The following is a 21,337-nucleotide window of genomic DNA, read 5'->3' on the forward strand; positions in this document are numbered from 1 at the left end:
CTCTGCGATGCCAGGCGCCGCCATCACTCTCGGGCACGGGGTGAGGAGGGCAGTGGGCTGTAGGCGTTTAACCCTTTCGCTACCCCCCCTCCGCGCCCCTTCTGTACGCTCTGCCGCCCCCTCCCCGGTGTCCGTTCCTCCGGTCCCCGCGCTGTGTCTTGTTACTGTCATCATTTCTCATTGAAATTATTAAAGTTGTAAAACTAAAAAAAATGAAAATGTGAATTAGAAACCAACTCCCCGGTAACCACTGACAGCGCCGCCGCCCACTGCCACACGTGCCTGGTCACATGACGCGGTGACGGAGGCGGCCCTGGTGATGAGGACGGCCGATCTGTGAGCAGTGACGGGCGGACCGCTGACATGGCCGGGAAGAAAGCGCTGGACGCGGCCGCCGCCACCTGGCTCACGTGGGACAAGGTGAGGAGGCCCCGGCCGCCCCGTATCCGCTGCAGCCGCCATTCATCGCTCCTGTCACTGGCGGCTCGGCGGGACAGACAGTATCCAGCCCATCACACGCATCAGCTCCGAGCTCGCAAAATGATCGGCCACATTATAACATCGATTGTGCTCAGATCGAGGGTTAAAGAAATAACTCATTTATCGGGCATGACAGATTGTGACCGATCTAAATGCACCAAAAGCCAGGACTGTGAGCAGCTCACTGTGCTACAGATCTGTGCACTGCGTGTGAGGTCCCCTGGGAACGGCATCTGCGCCCCCCCCCCTCAGATCTGATCTGCAGACGATTCCCTGGGGACGGCATCTACGCCCTCAGATCTGATCTGCAGACGATTCCCTGGGGACGGCATCTACGCCCTCCCCTCAGATCTGATCTGCAGACGATTCCCTGGGGACGGCATCTGCGCCCCCCCTCAGATCTGATCTGCAGACGATTCCCTGGGGACGGCATCTGCGCCCCCCCTCAGATCTGATCTGCAGACGATTCCCTGGGGACGGCATCTACGCCCCCCCTCAGATCTGATCTGCAGACGATTCCCTGGGGACGGCATCTGCGCCCTCAGATCTGATCTGCAGACGATTCCCTGGGGACGGCATCTGCGCCCCCCCCCTCAGATCTGATCTGCAGACGATTCCCTGGGGACGGCATCTACGCCCTCAGATCTGATCTGCAGACGATTCCCTGGGGACGGCATCTGCGCCCCCCCCCTCAGATCTGATCTGCAGACGATTCCCTGGGGACGGCATCTACGCCCTCAGATCTGATCTGCAGACGATTCCCTGGGAACGGCATCTGCGCCCCCCCCCTCAGATCTGATCTGCAGACGATTCCCTGGGGACGGCATCTACGCCCTCAGATCTGATCTGCAGACGATTCCCTGGGGACGGCATCTACGCCCTCCCCTCAGATCTGATCTGCAGACGATTCCCTGGGGACGGCATCTGCGCCCCCCCTCAGATCTGATCTGCAGACGATTCCCTGGGGACGGCATCTGCGCCCCCCCTCAGATCTGATCTGCAGACGATTCCCTGGGGACGGCATCTACGCCCCCCCTCAGATCTGATCTGCAGACGATTCCCTGGGGACGGCATCTGCGCCCTCAGATCTGATCTGCAGACGATTCCCTGGGGACGGCATCTGCGCCCCCCCCCTCAGATCTGATCTGCAGACGATTCCCTGGGGACGGCATCTACGCCCTCAGATCTGATCTGCAGACGATTCCCTGGGGACGGCATCTGCGCCCCCCCCCTCAGATCTGATCTGCAGACGATTCCCTGGGGACGGCATCTACGCCCTCAGATCTGATCTGCAGACGATTCCCTGGGAACGGCATCTGCGCCCCCCCCCTCAGATCTGATCTGCAGACGATTCCCTGGGGACGGCATCTACGCCCTCAGATCTGATCTGCAGACGATTCCCTGGGGACGGCATCTGCGCCCCCCCCCTCAGATCTGATCTGCAGACGATTCCCTGGGGACGGCATCTACGCCCTCAGATCTGATCTGCAGACGATTCCCTGGGGACGGCATCTACGCCCTCAGATCTGATCTGCAGACGATTCCCTGGGGACGGCATCTGCGCCCCCCCCCTCAGATCTGATCTGCAGACGATTCCCTGGGGACGGCATCTACGCCCTCAGATCTGATCTGCAGACGATTCCCTGGGGACGGCATCTTTGCCCCCCCCCCAGATCTGATCTGCAGACGATTCCCTGGGGACGGCATCTACGCCCTCAGATCTGATCTGCAGACGATTCCCTGGGGACGGCATCTGCGCCCCCCCCCAGATCTGATCTGCAGACGATTCCCTGGGGACGGCATCTACGCCCTCAGATCTGATCTGCAGACGATTCCCTGGGGACGGCATCTGCGCCCCCCCCCTCAGATCTGATCTGCAGACGATTCCCTGGGGACGGCATCTACGCCCTCAGATCTCATCTGCAGACGATTCCCTGGGGATGGCATCTACGCCCTCAGATCTGATCTGCAGACGATTCCCTGGGGACGGCATCTACGCCCTCAGATCTGATCTGCAGACGATTCCCTGGGGACGGCATCTACGCCCCCCCCCCCTCAGATCTGATCTGCAGACGATTCCCTGGGGACGGCATCTACACCCTCAGATCTGATCTGCAGACGATTCCCTGGGGACGGCATCTACGCCCTCAGATCTGATCTGCAGACGATTCCCTGGGGACGGCATCTACGCCCTCAGATCTGATCTGCAGACGATTCCCTGGGAACGGCATCTGCGCCCCCCCCCTCAGATCTGATCTGCAGACGATTCCCTGGGGATGGCATCTACGCCCTCAGATCTGATCTGCAGACGATTCCCTGGGGACGGCATCTACGCCCTCAGATCTGATCTGCAGACGATTCCCTGGGGACGGCATCTACGCCCTCAGATCTGATCTGCAGACGATTCCCTGGGGACGGCATCTACGCCCCCCCCCCTCAGATCTGATCTGCAGACGATTCCCTGGGGACGGCATCTACGCCCTCAGATCTGATCTGCAGACGATTCCCTGGGGACGGCATCTACGCCCTCAGATCTGATCTGCAGACGATTCCCTGGGAACGGCATCTGCGCCCCCCCCCTCAGATCTGATCTGCAGACGATTCCCTGGGGACGGCATCTACGCCCTCAGATCTGATCTGCAGACGATTCCCTGGGGACGGCATCTGCGCCCCCCCCCTCAGATCTGATCTGCAGACGATTCCCTGGGGACGGCATCTACGCCCTCAGATCTGATCTGCAGACGATTCCCTGGGGACGGCATCTGCGCCCCCCCCCTCAGATCTGATCTGCAGACGATTCCCTGGGGACGGCATCTACGCCCTCAGATCTGATCTGCAGACGATTCCCTGGGGACGGCATCTGCGCCCCCCCCCTCAGATCTGATCTGCAGACGATTCCCTGGGGACGGCATCTACGCCCTCAGATCTGATCTGCAGACGATTCCCTGGGGACGGCATCTGCGCCCCCCCCCTCAGATCTGATCTGCAGACGATTCCCTGGGGACGGCATCTACGCCCTCAGATCTGATCTGCAGACGATTCCCTGGGAACGGCATCTGCGCCCCCCCCCTCAGATCTGATCTGCAGACGATTCCCTGGGGACGGCATCTACGCCCTCAGATCTGATCTGCAGACGATTCCCTGGGGACGGCATCTGCGCCCCCCCCCTCAGATCTGATCTGCAGACGATTCCCTGGGGACGGCATCTACGCCCTCAGATCTGATCTGCAGACGATTCCCTGGGGACGGCATCTGCGCCCCCCCCCTCAGATCTGATCTGCAGACGATTCCCTGGGGACGGCATCTACGCCCTCAGATCTGATCTGCAGACGATTCCCTGGGGACGGCATCTTTGCCCCCCCCCCAGATCTGATCTGCAGACGATTCCCTGGGGACGGCATCTACGCCCTCAGATCTGATCTGCAGACGATTCCCTGGGGACGGCATCTGCGCCCCCCCCCCAGATCTGATCTGCAGACGATTCCCTGGGGACGGCATCTACGCCCTCAGATCTGATCTGCAGACGATTCCCTGGGGACGGCATCTGCGCCCCCCCCCTCAGATCTGATCTGCAGACGATTCCCTGGGGACGGCATCTACGCCCTCAGATCTCATCTGCAGACGATTCCCTGGGGATGGCATCTACGCCCTCAGATCTGATCTGCAGACGATTCCCTGGGGACGGCATCTACGCCCTCAGATCTGATCTGCAGACGATTCCCTGGGGACGGCATCTACGCCCCCCCCCCCTCAGATCTGATCTGCAGACGATTCCCTGGGGACGGCATCTACACCCTCAGATCTGATCTGCAGACGATTCCCTGGGGACGGCATCTACGCCCTCAGATCTGATCTGCAGACGATTCCCTGGGAACGGCATCTGCGCCCCCCCCCTCAGATCTGATCTGCAGACGATTCCCTGGGGATGGCATCTACGCCCTCAGATCTGATCTGCAGACGATTCCCTGGGGACGGCATCTACGCCCTCAGATCTGATCTGCAGACGATTCCCTGGGGACGGCATCTACGCCCTCAGATCTGATCTGCAGACGATTCCCTGGGGACGGCATCTACGCCCCCCCCCCTCAGATCTGATCTGCAGACGATTCCCTGGGGACGGCATCTACGCCCTCAGATCTGATCTGCAGACGATTCCCTGGGGACGGCATCTACGCCCTCAGATCTGATCTGCAGACGATTCCCTGGGAACGGCATCTGCGCCCCCCCCCTCAGATCTGATCTGCAGACGATTCCCTGGGGATGGCATCTACGCCCTCAGATCTGATCTGCAGACGATTCCCTGGGGACGGCATCTACGCCCTCAGATCTGATCTGCAGACGATTCCCTGGGGACGGCATCTACGCCCTCAGATCTGATCTGCAGACGATTCCCTGGGGACGGCATCTACGCCCCCCCCCCTCAGATCTGATCTGCAGACGATTCCCTGGGGACGGCATCTACGCCCTCAGATCTGATCTGCAGACGATTCCCTGGGGACGGCATCTACGCCCTCAGATCTGATCTGCAGACGATTCCCTGGGGACGGCATCTACGCCCTCAGATCTGATCTGCAGACGATTCCCTGGGAACGGCATCTGCGCCCCCCCCCTCAGATCTGATCTGCAGACGATTCCCTGGGGATGGCATCTACGCCCTCAGATCTGATCTGCAGACGATTCCCTGGGGACGGCATCTACGCCCTCAGATCTGATCTGCAGACGATTCCCTGGGGACGGCATCTGCGCCCCCCCCCTCAGATCTGATCTGCAGACGATTCCCTGGGGACGGCATCTACGCCCTCAGATCTGATCTGCAGACGATTCCCTGGGGACGGCATCTACGCCCTCAGATCTGATCTGCAGACGATTCCCTGGGGACGGCATCTACGCCTTCAGATCTGATCTGCAGACGATTCCCTGGGGAAGGCATCTGCGCCCCCCCCCTCAGATCTGATCTGCAGACGATTCCCTGGGGACGGCATCTACGCCCTCAGATCTGATCTGCAGACGATTCCCTGGGGACGGCATCTACGCCCTCAGATCTGATCTGCAGACGATTCCCTGGGAACGGCATCTGCGCCCCCCCCCTCAGATCTGATCTGCAGACGATTCCCTGGGGACGGCATCTACGCCCTCAGGTCTGATTTGCAGACGATTCCCTGGGGACGGCATCTACGCCCTCAGATCTGATCTGCAGACGATTCCCTGGGGACGGCATCTACGCCCTCAGATCTGATCTGCAGACGATTCCCTGGGGACGGCATCTACGCCCTCAGATCTGATCTGCAGACGATTCCCTGGGGACGGCATCTACGCCCTCAGATCTGATCTGCAGACGATTCCCTGGGGACGGCATCTACGCCCTCAGATCTGATCTGCAGACGATTCCCTGGGGACGGCATCTACGCCCTCAGATCTGATCTGCAGACGATTCCCTGGGGACGGCATCTACGCCCTCAGATCTGATCTGCAGACGATTCCCTGGGGACGGCATCTACGCCCCCCCCCCCTCAGATCTGATCTGCAGACGATTCCCTGGGGACGGCATCTACGCCCTCAGATCTGATCTGCAGACGATTCCCTGGGGACGGCATCTACGCCCTCAGATCTGATCTGCAGAGGATTCCCTGGGGACGGCATCTACGCCCTCAGATCTGATCTGCAGACGATTCCCTGGGAACGGCATCTGCACCCCCCCCCTCAGATCTGATCTGCAGACGATTCCCTGGGGATGGCATCTACGCCCTCAGATCTGATCTGCAGACGATTCCCTGGGGACGGCATCTACGCCCTCAGATCTGATCTGCAGACGATTCCCTGGGGACGGCATCTGCGCCCCCCCCCTCAGATCTGATCTGCAGACGATTCCCTGGGGACGGCATCTACGCCCTCAGATCTGATCTGCAGACGATTCCCTGGGGACGGCATCTACGCCCTCAGATCTGATCTGCAGACGATTCCCTGGGGACGGCATCTACGCCTTCAGATCTGATCTGCAGACGATTCCCTGGGGAAGGCATCTGCGCCCCCCCCCTCAGATCTGATCTGCAGACGATTCCCTGGGGACGGCATCTACGCCCTCAGATCTGATCTGCAGACGATTCCCTGGGGACGGCATCTACGCCCTCAGATCTGATCTGCAGACGATTCCCTGGGGACGGCATCTACGCCCTCAGATCTGATCTGCAGACGATTCCCTGGGAACGGCATCTGCGCCCCCCCCCCTCAGATCTGATCTGCAGACGATTCCCTGGGGACGGCATCTACGCCCTCAGGTCTGATTTGCAGACGATTCCCTGGGGACGGCATCTACGCCCTCAGATCTGATCTGCAGACGATTCCCTGGGGACGGCATCTACGCCCTCAGATCTGATCTGCAGACGATTCCCTGGGGACGGCATCTACGCCCTCAGATCTGATCTGCAGACGATTCCCTGGGGAAGGCATCTGCGCCCCCCCCTCAGATCTGATCTGCAGACGATTCCCTGGGGACGGCATCTACGCCCTCAGATCTGATCTGCAGACGATTCCCTGGGGACGGCATCTACGCCCTCAGATCTGATCTGCAGACGATTCCCTGGGGACGGCATCTACGCCCTCAGATCTGATCTGCAGACGATTCCCTGGGAACGGCATCTGCGCCCCCCCCTCAGCTCTGATCTGCAGATGATTCCCTGGGGACGGCATCTACGCCCTCAGATCTGATCTGCAGACGATTCCCTGGGGACGGCATCTACGCCCTCAGATCTGATCTGCAGACGATTCCCTGGGGACGGCATCTACGCCCTCAGATCTGATCTGCAGACGATTCCCTGGGAACGGCATCTGCGCCCCCCCCCTCAGATCTGATCTGCAGACGATTCCCTGGGGATGGCATCTACGCCCTCAGATCTGATCTGCAGACGATTCCCTGGGGACGGCATCTACGCCCTCAGATCTGATCTGCAGACGATTCCCTGGGGACGGCATCTGCGCCCCCCCCTCAGATCTGATCTGCAGACGATTCCCTGGGGACGGCATCTACGCCCTCAGATCTGATCTGCAGACGATTCCCTGGGGACGGCATCTACGCCCTCAGATCTGATCTGCAGACGATTCCCTGGGGACGGCATCTACGCCTTCAGATCTGATCTGCAGACGATTCCCTGGGGAAGGCATCTGCGCCCCCCCCTCAGATCTGATCTGCAGACGATTCCCTGGGGACGGCATCTACGCCCTCAGATCTGATCTGCAGACGATTCCCTGGGAACGGCATCTGCGCCCCCCCCCTCAGATCTGATCTGCAGACGATTCCCTGGGGATGGCATCTACGCCCTCAGATCTGATCTGCAGACGATTCCCTGGGGACGGCATCTACGCCCTCAGATCTGATCTGCAGACGATTCCCTGGGGACGGCATCTGCGCCCCCCCCCCTCAGATCTGATCTGCAGACGATTCCCTGGGGACGGCATCTACGCCCTCAGATCTCATCTGCAGACGATTCCCTGGGGATGGCATCTACGCCCTCAGATCTGATCTGCAGACGATTCCCTGGGGACGGCATCTACGCCCTCAGATCTGATCTGCAGACGATTCCCTGGGACGGCATCTACGCCCCCCCCCCTCAGATCTGATCTGCAGACGATTCCCTGGGGACGGCATCTACACCCTCAGATCTGATCTGCAGACGATTCCCTGGGGACGGCATCTACGCCCTCAGATCTGATCTGCAGACGATTCCCTGGGGACGGCATCTACGCCCTCAGATCTGATCTGCAGACGATTCCCTGGGAACGGCATCTGCGCCCCCCCCCTCAGATCTGATCTGCAGACGATTCCCTGGGGATGGCATCTACGCCCTCAGATCTGATCTGCAGACGATTCCCTGGGGACGGCATCTACGCCCTCAGATCTGATCTGCAGACGATTCCCTGGGGACGGCATCTACGCCCTCAGATCTGATCTGCAGACGATTCCCTGGGGACGGCATCTACGCCCCCCCCCTCAGATCTGATCTGCAGACGATTCCCTGGGGACGGCATCTACGCCCCCCCCCTCAGATCTGATCTGCAGACGATTCCCTGGGGACGGCATCTACGCCCTCAGATCTGATCTGCAGACGATTCCCTGGGGACGGCATCTACGCCCTCAGATCTGATCTGCAGACGATTCCCTGGGGACGGCATCTACGCCCTCAGATCTGATCTGCAGACGATTCCCTGGGAACGGCATCTGCGCCCCCCCCCTCAGATCTGATCTGCAGACGATTCCCTGGGGATGGCATCTACGCCCTCAGATCTGATCTGCAGACGATTCCCTGGGGACGGCATCTACGCCCTCAGATCTGATCTGCAGACGATTCCCTGGGGACGGCATCTGCGCCCCCCCCCTCAGATCTGATCTGCAGACGATTCCCTGGGGACGGCATCTACGCCCTCAGATCTGATCTGCAGACGATTCCCTGGGGACGGCATCTACGCCCTCAGATCTGATCTGCAGACGATTCCCTGGGGACGGCATCTACGCCTTCAGATCTGATCTGCAGACGATTCCCTGGGGAAGGCATCTGCGCCCCCCCCCTCAGATCTGATCTGCAGACGATTCCCTGGGGACGGCATCTACGCCCTCAGATCTGATCTGCAGACGATTCCCTGGGGACGGCATCTACGCCCTCAGATCTGATCTGCAGACGATTCCCTGGGGACGGCATCTACGCCCTCAGATCTGATCTGCAGACGATTCCCTGGGAACGGCATCTGCGCCCCCCCCCTCAGATCTGATCTGCAGACGATTCCCTGGGGACGGCATCTACGCCCTCAGGTCTGATTTGCAGACGATTCCCTGGGGACGGCATCTACGCCCTCAGATCTGATCTGCAGACGATTCCCTGGGGACGGCATCTACGCCCTCAGATCTGATCTGCAGACGATTCCCTGGGGACGGCATCTACGCCCTCAGATCTGATCTGCAGACGATTCCCTGGGGAAGGCATCTGCGCCCCCCCCTCAGATCTGATCTGCAGACGATTCCCTGGGGACGGCATCTACGCCCTCAGATCTGATCTGCAGACGATTCCCTGGGGACGGCATCTACGCCCTCAGATCTGATCTGCAGACGATTCCCTGGGGACGGCATCTACGCCCTCAGATCTGATCTGCAGACGATTCCCTGGGAACGGCATCTGCGCCCCCCCCTCAGCTCTGATCTGCAGATGATTCCCTGCGGACGGCATCTACGCCCTCAGATCTGATCTGCAGACGATTCCCTGGGGACGGCATCTACGCCCTCAGATCTGATCTGCAGACGATTCCCTGGGGACGGCATCTACGCCCTCAGATCTGATCTGCAGACGATTCCCTGGGAACGGCATCTGCGCCCCCCCCCTCAGATCTGATCTGCAGACGATTCCCTGGGGATGGCATCTACGCCCTCAGATCTGATCTGCAGACGATTCCCTGGGGACGGCATCTACGCCCTCAGATCTGATCTGCAGACGATTCCCTGGGGACGGCATCTGCGCCCCCCCCCTCAGATCTGATCTGCAGACGATTCCCTGGGGACGGCATCTACGCCCTCAGATCTGATCTGCAGACGATTCCCTGGGGACGGCATCTACGCCCTCAGATCTGATCTGCAGACGATTCCCTGGGGACGGCATCTACGCCTTCAGATCTGATCTGCAGACGATTCCCTGGGGAAGGCATCTGCGCCCCCCCCTCAGATCTGATCTGCAGACGATTCCCTGGGGACGGCATCTACGCCCTCAGATCTGATCTGCAGACGATTCCCTGGGGACGGCATCTACGCCCTCAGATCTGATCTGCAGACGATTCCCTGGGAACGGCATCTGCGCCCCCCCCCTCAGATCTGATCTGCAGACGATTCCCTGGGGATGGCATCTACGCCCTCAGATCTGATCTGCAGACGATTCCCTGGGGACGGCATCTACGCCCTCAGATCTGATCTGCAGACGATTCCCTGGGGACGGCATCTGCGCCCCCCCCCTCAGATCTGATCTGCAGACGATTCCCTGGGGACGGCATCTACGCCCTCAGATCTGATCTGCAGACGATTCCCTGGGGACGGCATCTACGCCCTCAGATCTGATCTGCAGACGATTCCCTGGGGACGGCATCTACGCCTTCAGATCTGATCTGCAGACGATTCCCTGGGGAAGGCATCTGCGCCCCCCCCTCAGATCTGATCTGCAGACGATTCCCTGGGGACGGCATCTACGCCCTCAGATCTGATCTGCAGACGATTCCCTGGGGACGGCATCTACGCCCTCAGATCTGATCTGCAGACGATTCCCTGGGGACGGCATCTACGCCCTCAGATCTGATCTGCAGACGATTCCCTGGGAACGGCATCTGCGCCCCCCCCCTCAGATCTGATTTGCAGACGATTCCCTGGGGACGGCATCTACGCCCTCAGGTCTGATCTGCAGACGATTCCCTGGGGACGGCATCTACGCCCTCAGATCTGATCTGCAGACGATTCCCTGGGGACGGCATCTACGCCCTCAGATCTGATCTGCAGACGATTCCCTGGGGACGGCATCTACGCCCTCAGATTTGATCTGCAGACGATTCCCTGGGGAAGGCATCTGCGCCCCCCCCTCAGATCTGATCTGCAGACGATTCCCTGGGGACGGCATCTACGCCCTCAGATCTGATCTGCAGACGATTCCCTGGGGACGGCATCTACGCCCTCAGATCTGATCTGCAGACGATTCCCTGGGAACGGCATCTGCGCCCCCCCCTCAGCTCTGATCTGCAGATGATTCCCTGGGGACGGCATCTACGCCCTCAGATCTGATCTGCAGACGATTCCCTGGGGACGGCATCTACGCCCTCAGATCTGATCTGCAGACGATTCCCTGGGGACGGCATCTACGCCCTCAGATCTGATCTGCAGACGATTCCCTGGGAACGGCATCTGCGCCCCCCCCCTCAGATCTGATCTGCAGACGATTCCCTGGGGATGGCATCTACGCCCTCAGATCTGATCTGCAGACGATTCCCTGGGGACGGCATCTACGCCCTCAGATCTGATCTGCAGACGATTCCCTGGGGACGGCATCTACGCCCTCAGATCTGATCTGCAGACGATTCCCTGGGGACGGCATCTGCGCCCCCCCCCTCAGATCTGATCTGCAGACGATTCCCTGGGGACGGCATCTACGCCCCCCCCCCCTCAGATCTGATCTGCAGACGATTCCCTGGGGACGGCATCTACGCCCTCAGATCTGATCTGCAGACGATTCCCTGGGGACGGCATCTACGCCCTCAGATCTGATCTGCAGACGATTCCCTGGGAACGGCATCTGCGCCCCCCCCCTCAGATCTGATCTGCAGACGATTCCCTGGGGATGGCATCTACGCCCTCAGATCTGATCTGCAGACGATTCCCTGGGGACGGCATCTACGCCCTCAGATCTGATCTGCAGACGATTCCCTGGGGACGGCATCTACGCCCTCAGATCTGATCTGCAGACGATTCCCTGGGGACGGCATCTACGCCCCCCCCCCTCAGATCTGATCTGCAGACGATTCCCTGGGGACGGCATCTACGCCCTCAGATCTGATCTGCAGACGATTCCCTGGGGACGGCATCTACGCCCTCAGATCTGATCTGCAGACGATTCCCTGGGGACGGCATCTACGCCCTCAGATCTGATCTGCAGACGATTCCCTGGGAACGGCATCTGCGCCCCCCCCCTCAGATCTGATCTGCAGACGATTCCCTGGGGATGGCATCTACGCCCTCAGATCTGATCTGCAGACGATTCCCTGGGGACGGCATCTACGCCCTCAGATCTGATCTGCAGACGATTCCCTGGGGACGGCATCTGCGCCCCCCCCCCTCAGATCTGATCTGCAGACGATTCCCTGGGGACGGCATCTACGCCCTCAGATCTGATCTGCAGACGATTCCCTGGGGACGGCATTTACGCCCTCAGATCTGATCTGCAGACGATTCCCTGGGGACGGCATCTACGCCTTCAGATCTGATCTGCAGACGATTCCCTGGGGAAGGCATCTGCGCCCCCCCCCTCAGATCTGATCTGCAGACGATTCCCTGGGGACGGCATCTACGCCCTCAGATCTGATCTGCAGACGATTCCCTGGGGACGGCATCTACGCCCTCAGATCTGATCTGCAGACGATTCCCTGGGGACGGCATCTACGCCCTCAGATCTGATCTGCAGACGATTCCCTGGGAACGGCATCTGCGCCCCCCCCCTCAGATCTGATCTGCAGACGATTCCCTGGGGACGGCATCTACGCCCTCAGGTCTGATTTGCAGACGATTCCCTGGGGACGGCATCTACGCCCTCAGATCTGATCTGCAGACGATTCCCTGGGGACGGCATCTACGCCCTCAGATCTGATCTGCAGACGATTCCCTGGGGACGGCATCTACGCCCTCAGATCTGATCTGCAGACGATTCCCTGGGGACGGCATCTACGCCCTCAGATCTGATCTGCAGACGATTCCCTGGGGACGGCATCTGCGCCCCCCCCCTCAGATCTGATCTGCAGACGATTCCCTGGGGACGGCATCTACGCCCTCAGATCTCATCTGCAGACGATTCCCTGGGGACGGCATCTACGCCCTCAGATCTGATCTGCAGACGATTCCCTGGGGACGGCATCTACGCCCTCAGATCTGATCTGCAGACGATTCCCTGGGGACGGCATCTACGCCCCCCCCCCCCTCAGATCTGATCTGCAGACGATTCCCTGGGGACGGCATCTACGCCCTCAGATCTGATCTGCAGACGATTCCCTGGGGACGGCATCTACGCCCTCAGATCTGATCTGCAGAGGATTCCCTGGGGACGGCATCTACGCCCTCAGATCTGATCTGCAGACGATTCCCTGGGAACGGCATCTGCGCCCCCCCCCTCAGATCTGATCTGCAGACGATTCCCTGGGGATGGCATCTACGCCCTCAGATCTGATCTGCAGACGATTCCCTGGGGACGGCATCTACGCCCTCAGATCTGATCTGCAGACGATTCCCTGGGGATGGCATCTGCGCCCCCCCCCTCAGATCTGATCTGCAGACGATTCCCTGGGGACGGCATCTACGCCCTCAGATCTGATCTGCAGACGATTCCCTGGGGACGGCATCTACGCCCTCAGATCTGATCTGCAGACGATTCCCTGGGGACGGCATCTACGCCTTCAGATCTGATCTGCAGACGATTCCCTGGGGAAGGCATCTGCGCCCCCCCCCTCAGATCTGATCTGCAGACGATTCCCTGGGGACGGCATCTACGCCCTCAGATCTGATCTGCAGACGATTCCCTGGGGACGGCATCTACGCCCTCAGATCTGATCTGCAGACGATTCCCTGGGGACGGCATCTACGCCCTCAGATCTGATCTGCAGACGATTCCCTGGGAACGGCATCTGCGCCCCCCCCCTCAGATCTGATCTGCAGACGATTCCCTGGGGACGGCATCTACGCCCTCAGGTCTGATTTGCAGACGATTCCCTGGGGACGGCATCTACGCCCTCAGATCTGATCTGCAGACGATTCCCTGGGGACGGCATCTACGCCCTCAGATCTGATCTGCAGACGATTCCCTGGGGACGGCATCTACGCCCTCAGATCTGATCTGCAGACGATTCCCTGGGGAAGGCATCTGCGCCCCCCCCTCAGATCTGATCTGCAGACGATTCCCTGGGGACGGCATCTACGCCCTCAGATCTGATCTGCAGACGATTCCCTGGGGACGGCATCTACGCCCTCAGATCTGATCTGCAGACGATTCCCTGGGGACGGCATCTACGCCCTCAGATCTGATCTGCAGACGATTCCCTGGGAACGGCATCTGCGCCCCCCCCTCAGCTCTGATCTGCAGATGATTCCCTGGGGACGGCATCTACGCCCTCAGATCTGATCTGCAGACGATTCCCTGGGGACGGCATCTACGCCCTCAGATCTGATCTGCAGACGATTCCCTGGGAACGGCATCTGCGCCCCCCCCCCCAGATCTGATCTGCAGACGATTCCCTGGGGATGGCATCTACGCCCTCAGATCTGATCTGCAGACGATTCCCTGGGGACGGCATCTACGCCCTCAGATCTGATCTGCAGACGATTCCCTGGGGACGGCATCTGCGCCCCCCCCTCAGATCTGATCTGCAGACGATTCCCTGGGAACGGCATCTGCGCCCCCCCCCTCAGATCTGATCTGCAGACGATTCCCTGGGGATGGCATCTACGCCCTCAGATCTGATCTGCAGACGATTCCCTGGGGACGGCATCTACGCCCTCAGATCTGATCTGCAGACGATTCCCTGGGGACGGCATCTGCGCCCCCCCCCTCAGATCTGATCTGCAGACGATTCCCTGGGGACGGCATCTACGCCCTCAGATCTGATCTGCAGACGATTCCCTGGGGACGGCATCTACGCCCTCAGATCTGATCTGCAGACGATTCCCTGGGGACGGCATCTACGCCTTCAGATCTGATCTGCAGACGATTCCCTGGGGAAGGCATCTGCGCCCCCCCCTCAGATCTGATCTGCAGACGATTCCCTGGGGACGGCATCTACGCCCTCAGATCTGATCTGCAGACGATTCCCTGGGAACGGCATCTGCGCCCCCCCCCCTCAGATCTGATCTGCAGACGATTCCCTGGGGATGGCATCTACGCCCTCAGATCTGATCTGCAGACGATTCCCTGGGGACGGCATCTACGCCCTCAGATCTGATCTGCAGACGATTCCCTGGGGACGGCATCTGCGCCCCCCCCCTCAGATCTGATCTGCAGACGATTCCCTGGGGACGGCATCTACGCCCTCAGATCTCATCTGCAGACGATTCCCTGGGGATGGCATCTACGCCCTCAGATCTGATCTGCAGACGATTCCCTGGGGACGGCATCTACGCCCTCAAATCTGATCTGCAGACGATTCCCTGGGGACGGCATCTACGCCCCCCCCCCCCTCAGATCTGATCTGCAGACGATTCCCTGGGGACGGCATCTACACCCTCAGATCTGATCTGCAGACGATTCCCTGGGGACGGCATCTACGCCCTCAGATCTGATCTGCAGACGATTCCCTGGGGACGGCATCTACGCCCTCAGATCTGATCTGCAGACGATTCCCTGGGAACGGCATCTGCGCCCCCCCCCTCAGATCTGATCTGCAGACGATTCCCTGGGGATGGCATCTACGCCCTCAGATCTGATCTGCAGACGATTCCCTGGGGACGGCATCTACGCCCTCAGATCTGATCTGCAGACGATTCCCTGGGGACGGCATCTACGCCCTCAGATCTGATCTGCAGACGATTCCCTGGGGACGGCATCTACGCCCCCCCCCCTCAGATCTGATCTGCAGACGATTCCCTGGGGACGGCATCTACGCCCTCAGATCTGATCTGCAGACGATTCCCTGGGGACGGCATCTACGCCCTCAGATCTGATCTGCAGACGATTCCCTGGGGACGGCATCTACGCCCTCAGATCTGATCTGCAGACGATTCCCTGGGAACGGCATCTGCGCCCCCCCCCTCAGATCTGATCTGCAGACGATTCCCTGGGGATGGCATCTACGCCCTCAGATCTGATCTGCAGACGATTCCCTGGGGACGGCATCTACGCCCTCAGATCTGATCTGCAGACGATTCCCTGGGGACGGCATCTGCGCCCCCCCCCTCAGATCTGATCTGCAGACGATTCCCTGGGGACGGCATCTACGCCCTCAGATCTGATCTGCAGACGATTCCCTGGGGATGGCATCTACGCCCTCAGATCTGATCTGCAGACGATTCCCTGGGGACGGCATCTACGCCTTCAGATCTGATCTGCAGACGATTCCCTGGGGAAGGCATCTGCGCCCCCCCCCTCAGATCTGATCTGCAGACGATTCCCTGGGGACGGCATCTACGCCCTCAGATCTGATCTGCAGACGATTCCCTGGGGACGGCATCTACGCCCTCAGATCTGATCTGCAGACGATTCCCTGGGGACGGCATCTACGCCCTCAGATCTGATCTGCAGACGATTCCCTGGGGACGGCATCTACGCCCTCAGATCTGATCTGCAGACGATTCCCTGGGAACGGCATCTGCGCCCCCCCCCCTCAGATCTGATCTGCAGACGATTCCCTGGGGACGGCATCTACGCCCTCAGGTCTGATTTGCAGACAATTCCCTGGGGACGGCATCTACGCCCTCAGATCTGATCTGCAGACGATTCCCTGGGGACGGCATCTACGCCCTCAGATCTGATCTGCAGACGATTCCCTGGGGACGGCATCTACGCCCTCAGATCTGATCTGCAGACGATTCCCTGGGGAAGGCATCTGCGCCCCCCCCTCAGATCTGATCTGCAGACGATTCCCTGGGGACGGCATCTACGCCCTCAGATCTGATCTGCAGAAGATTCCCTTGGGACGGCATCTACGCCCTCAGATCTGATCTGCAGACGATTCCCTGGGGACGGCATCTACGCCCTCAGATCTGATCTGCAGACGATTCCCTGGGAACGGCATCTGCGCCCCCCCCTCAGCTCTGATCTGCAGATGATTCCCTGCGGACGGCATCTACGCCCTCAGATCTGATCTGCAGACGATTCCCTGGGGACGGCATCTACGCCCTCAGATCTGATCTGCAGACGATTCCCTGGGGACGGCATCTACGCCCTCAGATCTGATCTGCAGACGATTCCCTGGGAACGGCATCTGCGCCCCCCCTCTCAGATCTGATCTGCAGACGATTCCCTGGGGATGGCATCTACGCCCTCAGATCTGATCTGCAGACGATTCCCTGGGGACGGCATCTACGCCCTCAGATCTGATCTGCAGACGATTCCCTGGGGACGGCATCTGCGCCCCCCCCCTCAGATCTGATCTGCAGACGATTCCCTGGGGACGGCATCTACGCCCTCAGATCTGATCTGCAGACGATTCCCTGGGGACGGCATCTACGCCCTCAGATCTGATCTGCAGACGATTCCCTGGGAACGGCATCTGCGCCCCCCCCCCTCAGATCTGATCTGCAGACGATTCCCTGGGGATGGCATCTACGCCCTCAGATCTGATCTGCAGACGATTCCCTGGGGACGGCATCTACGCCCTCAGATCTGATCTGCAGACGATTCCCTGGGGACGGCATCTACGCCCTCAGATCTGATCTGCAGACGATTCCCTGGGGACGGCATCTACGCCCCCCCCCCTCAGATCTGATCTGCAGACGATTCCCTGGGGACGGCATCTACGCCCTCAGATCTGATCTGCAGACGATTCCCTGGGGACGGCATCTACGCCCTCAGATCTGATCTGCAGACGATTCCCTGGGGACGGCATCTACGCCCTCAGATCTGATCTGCAGACGATTCCCTGGGAACGGCATCTGCGCCCCCCCCCTCAGATCTGATCTGCAGACGATTCCCTGGGGATGGCATCTACGCCCTCAGATCTGATCTGCAGACGATTCCCTGGGGACGGCATCTACGCCCTCAGATCTGATCTGCAGACGATTCCCTGGGGACGGCATCTGCGCCCCCCCCCTCAGATCTGATCTGCAGACGATTCCCTGGGGACGGCATCTACGCCCTCAGATCTGATCTGCAGACGATTCCCTGGGGACGGCATCTACGCCCTCAGATCTGATCTGCAGACGATTCCCTGGGGACGGCATCTACGCCTTCAGATCTGATCTGCAGACGATTCCCTGGGGAAGGCATCTGCGCCCCCCCCTCAGATCTGATCTGCAGACGATTCCCTGGGGACGGCATCTACGCCCTCAGATCTGATCTGCAGACGATTCCCTGGGGACGGCATCTACGCCCTCAGATCTGATCTGCAGACGATTCCCTGGGGACGGCATCTACGCCCTCAGATCTGATCTGCAGACGATTCCCTGGGAACGGCATCTGCGCCCCCCCCCTCAGATCTGATTTGCAGACGATTCCCTGGGGACGGCATCTACGCCCTCAGGTCTGATTTGCAGACGATTCCCTGGGGACGGCATCTACGCCCTCAGATCTGATCTGCAGACGATTCCCTGGGGACGGCATCTACGCCCTCAGATCTGATCTGCAGACGATTCCCTGGGGACGGCATCTACGCCCTCAGATCTGATCTGCAGACGATTCCCTGGGGACGGCATCTACGCCCTCAGATCTGATCTGCAGACGATTCCCTGGGGAAGGCATCTGCGCCCCCCCCTCAGATCTGATCTGCAGACGATTCCCTGGGGACGGCATCTACGCCCTCAGATCTGATCTGCAGACGATTCCCTGGGGACGGCATCTACGCCCTCAGATCTGATCTGCAGACGATTCCCTGGGAACGGCATCTGCGCCCCCCCCTCAGCTCTGATCTGCAGATGATTCCCTGGGGACGGCATCTACGCCCTCAGATCTGATCTGCAGACGATTCCCTGGGGACGGCATCTACGCCCTCAGATCTGATCTGCAGACGATTCCCTGGGGACGGCATCTACGCCCTCAGATCTGATCTGCAGACGATTCCCTGGGAACGGCATCTGCGCCCCCCCCCCTCAGATCTGATCTGCAGACGATTCCCTGGGGATGGCATCTACGCCCTCAGATCTGATCTGCAGACGATTCCCTGGGGACGGCATCTACGCCCTCAGATCTGATCTGCAGACGATTCCCTGGGGACGGCATCTACGCCCTCAGATCTGATCTGCAGACGATTCCCTGGGGACGGCATCTGCGCCCCCCCCCTCAGATCTGATCTGCAGACGATTCCCTGGGGACGGCATCTACGCCCTCAGATCTGATCTGCAGACGATTCCCTGGGGACGGCATCTACGCCCTCAGATCTGATCTGCAGACGATTCCCTGGGGACGGCATCTACGCCTTCAGATCTGATCTGCAGACGATTCCCTGGGGAAGGCATCTGCGCCCCCCCCTCAGATCTGATCTGCAGACGATTCCCTGGGGACGGCATCTACGCCCTCAGATCTGATCTGCAGACGATTCCCTGGGGACGGCATCTACGCCCTCAGATCTGATCTGCAGACGATTCCCTGGGGACGGCATCTACGCCCTCAGATCTGATCTGCAGACGATTCCCTGGGAACGGCATCTGCGCCCCCCCTCAGATCTGATCTGCAGACGATTCCCTGGGGACGGCATCTACGCCCTCAGGTCTGATTTGCAGACGATTCCCTGGGGACGGCATCTACGCCCTCAGATCTGATCTGCAGACGATTCCCTGGGGACGGCATCTACGCCCTCAGATCTGATCTGCAGACGATTCCCTGGGGACGGCATCTACGCCCTCAGATCTGATCTGCAGACGATTCCCTGGGGAAGGCATCTGCGCCCCCCCCTCAGATCTGATCTGCAGACGATTCCCTGGGGACGGCATCTACGCCCTCAGATCTGATCTGCAGACGATTCCCTGGGGACGGCATCTACGCCCTCAGATCTGATCTGCAGACGATTCCCTGGGGACGGCATCTACACCCTCAGATCTGATCTGCAGACGATTCCCTGGGGACGGCATCTGCGCCCCCCCCCCTCAGATCTGATCTGCAGACGATTCCCTGGGGACGGCATCTACGCCCTCAGATCTGATCTGCAGACGATTCCCTGGGGACGGCATCTACGCCCTCAGATCTGATCTGCAGATGATTCCCTGGGGACGGCATCTACGCCCTCAGATCTGATCTGCAGACGATTCCCTGGGGACGGCATCTACGCCCTCAGATCTCATCTGCAGACGATTCCCTGGGGACGGCATCTACGCCCTCAGATCTCATCTGCAGACGATTCCCTGGGGACGGCATCTGCGCCCCCCCCCCTCAGATCTGATCTGCAGACGATTCCCTGGGGACGGCATCTACGCCCTCAGATCTGATCTGCAGACGATTCCCTGGGGACGGCATCTACGCCCTCAGATCTGATCTGCAGACGATTCCCTGGGGACGGCATCTACGCCCTCAGATCTGATCTGCAGACGATTCCCTGGGGACGGCATCTACGCCCTCAGATCTGATCTGCAGACGATTCCCTGGGGACGGCATCTACGCCCTCAGATCTCATCTGCAGACGATTCCCTGGGGACGGCATCTGCGCCCCCCCCCCCCCTCAGATCTGATCTGCAGACGATTCCCTGGGGACGGCATCTATGCCCTCAGATCTGTTCTGCAGACGATTCCCTGGGGACGGCATCTGCGCCCCCCCCCCTCAGATCTGATCTGCAGACAATTCCCTGGGGACGGCATCTACGCCCTCAGATCTGATCTGCAGACGATTCCCTGGGGACGGCATCTACGCCCTCAGATCTGATCTGCAGACGATTCCCTGGGGACGGCATCTGCGCCCTCAGATCTGATCTGCAGACGATTCCCTGGGGAAGGCATCTGCGCCCTCAGATCTGATCTGCAGACGATTCCCTGGGGACGGCATCTGCGCCCTCAGATCTGATCTGCAGACGATTCCCTGGGGACGGCATCTACGCCCTCAGATCTGATCTGCAGACGATTCCCTGGGGACGGCATCTACGCCCTCAGATCTGATCTGCAGACGATTCCCTGGGGACGGCATCTGCGCCCCCCCCCTCAGATCTGATCTGCAGACGATTCCCTGGGGACGGCATCTACGCCCTCAGATCTGATCTGCAGACGATTCCCTGGGGACGGCATCTGCGCCCCCCCCTCAGATCTGATCTGCAGACGATTCCCTGGGGACGGCATCTACGCCCTCAGATCTGATCTGCAGACGATTCCCTGGGGACGGCATCTACGCCCTCAGATCTGATCTGCAGACGATTCCCTGGGGACGGCATCTACGCCCTCAGATCTGATCTGCAGACGATTCCCTGGGGACGGCATCTACGCCCTCAGATCTGATCTGCAGACGATTCCCTGGG

General features: G+C 60.1%; 1 protein-coding gene across 1 annotated transcript in view; it reads left to right on the top strand.

The window, feature by feature from the left end:
- The first annotated feature begins 262 nt into the window (after positions 1-262).
- PGM2 (phosphoglucomutase 2) overlaps positions 263-21,337 on the top strand; it is an 89,359-nt gene continuing 68,284 nt past the window's right edge. The window contains exon 1 of the mRNA XM_073563007.1: positions 263-420. Within this exon, the coding sequence (XP_073419108.1) occupies positions 364-420 (57 nt within the window). The 5' untranslated portion in view covers positions 263-363. The remainder of the gene's footprint in view (positions 421-21,337) is intronic.

This window comes from Dendrobates tinctorius, unplaced genomic scaffold, assembly GCF_039654945.1.
Source record: "Dendrobates tinctorius isolate UK_male_01 unplaced genomic scaffold, ASM3965494v1 ptg000376l, whole genome shotgun sequence".
Taxonomy (NCBI): Eukaryota; Metazoa; Chordata; class Amphibia; order Anura; family Dendrobatidae; genus Dendrobates; species Dendrobates tinctorius.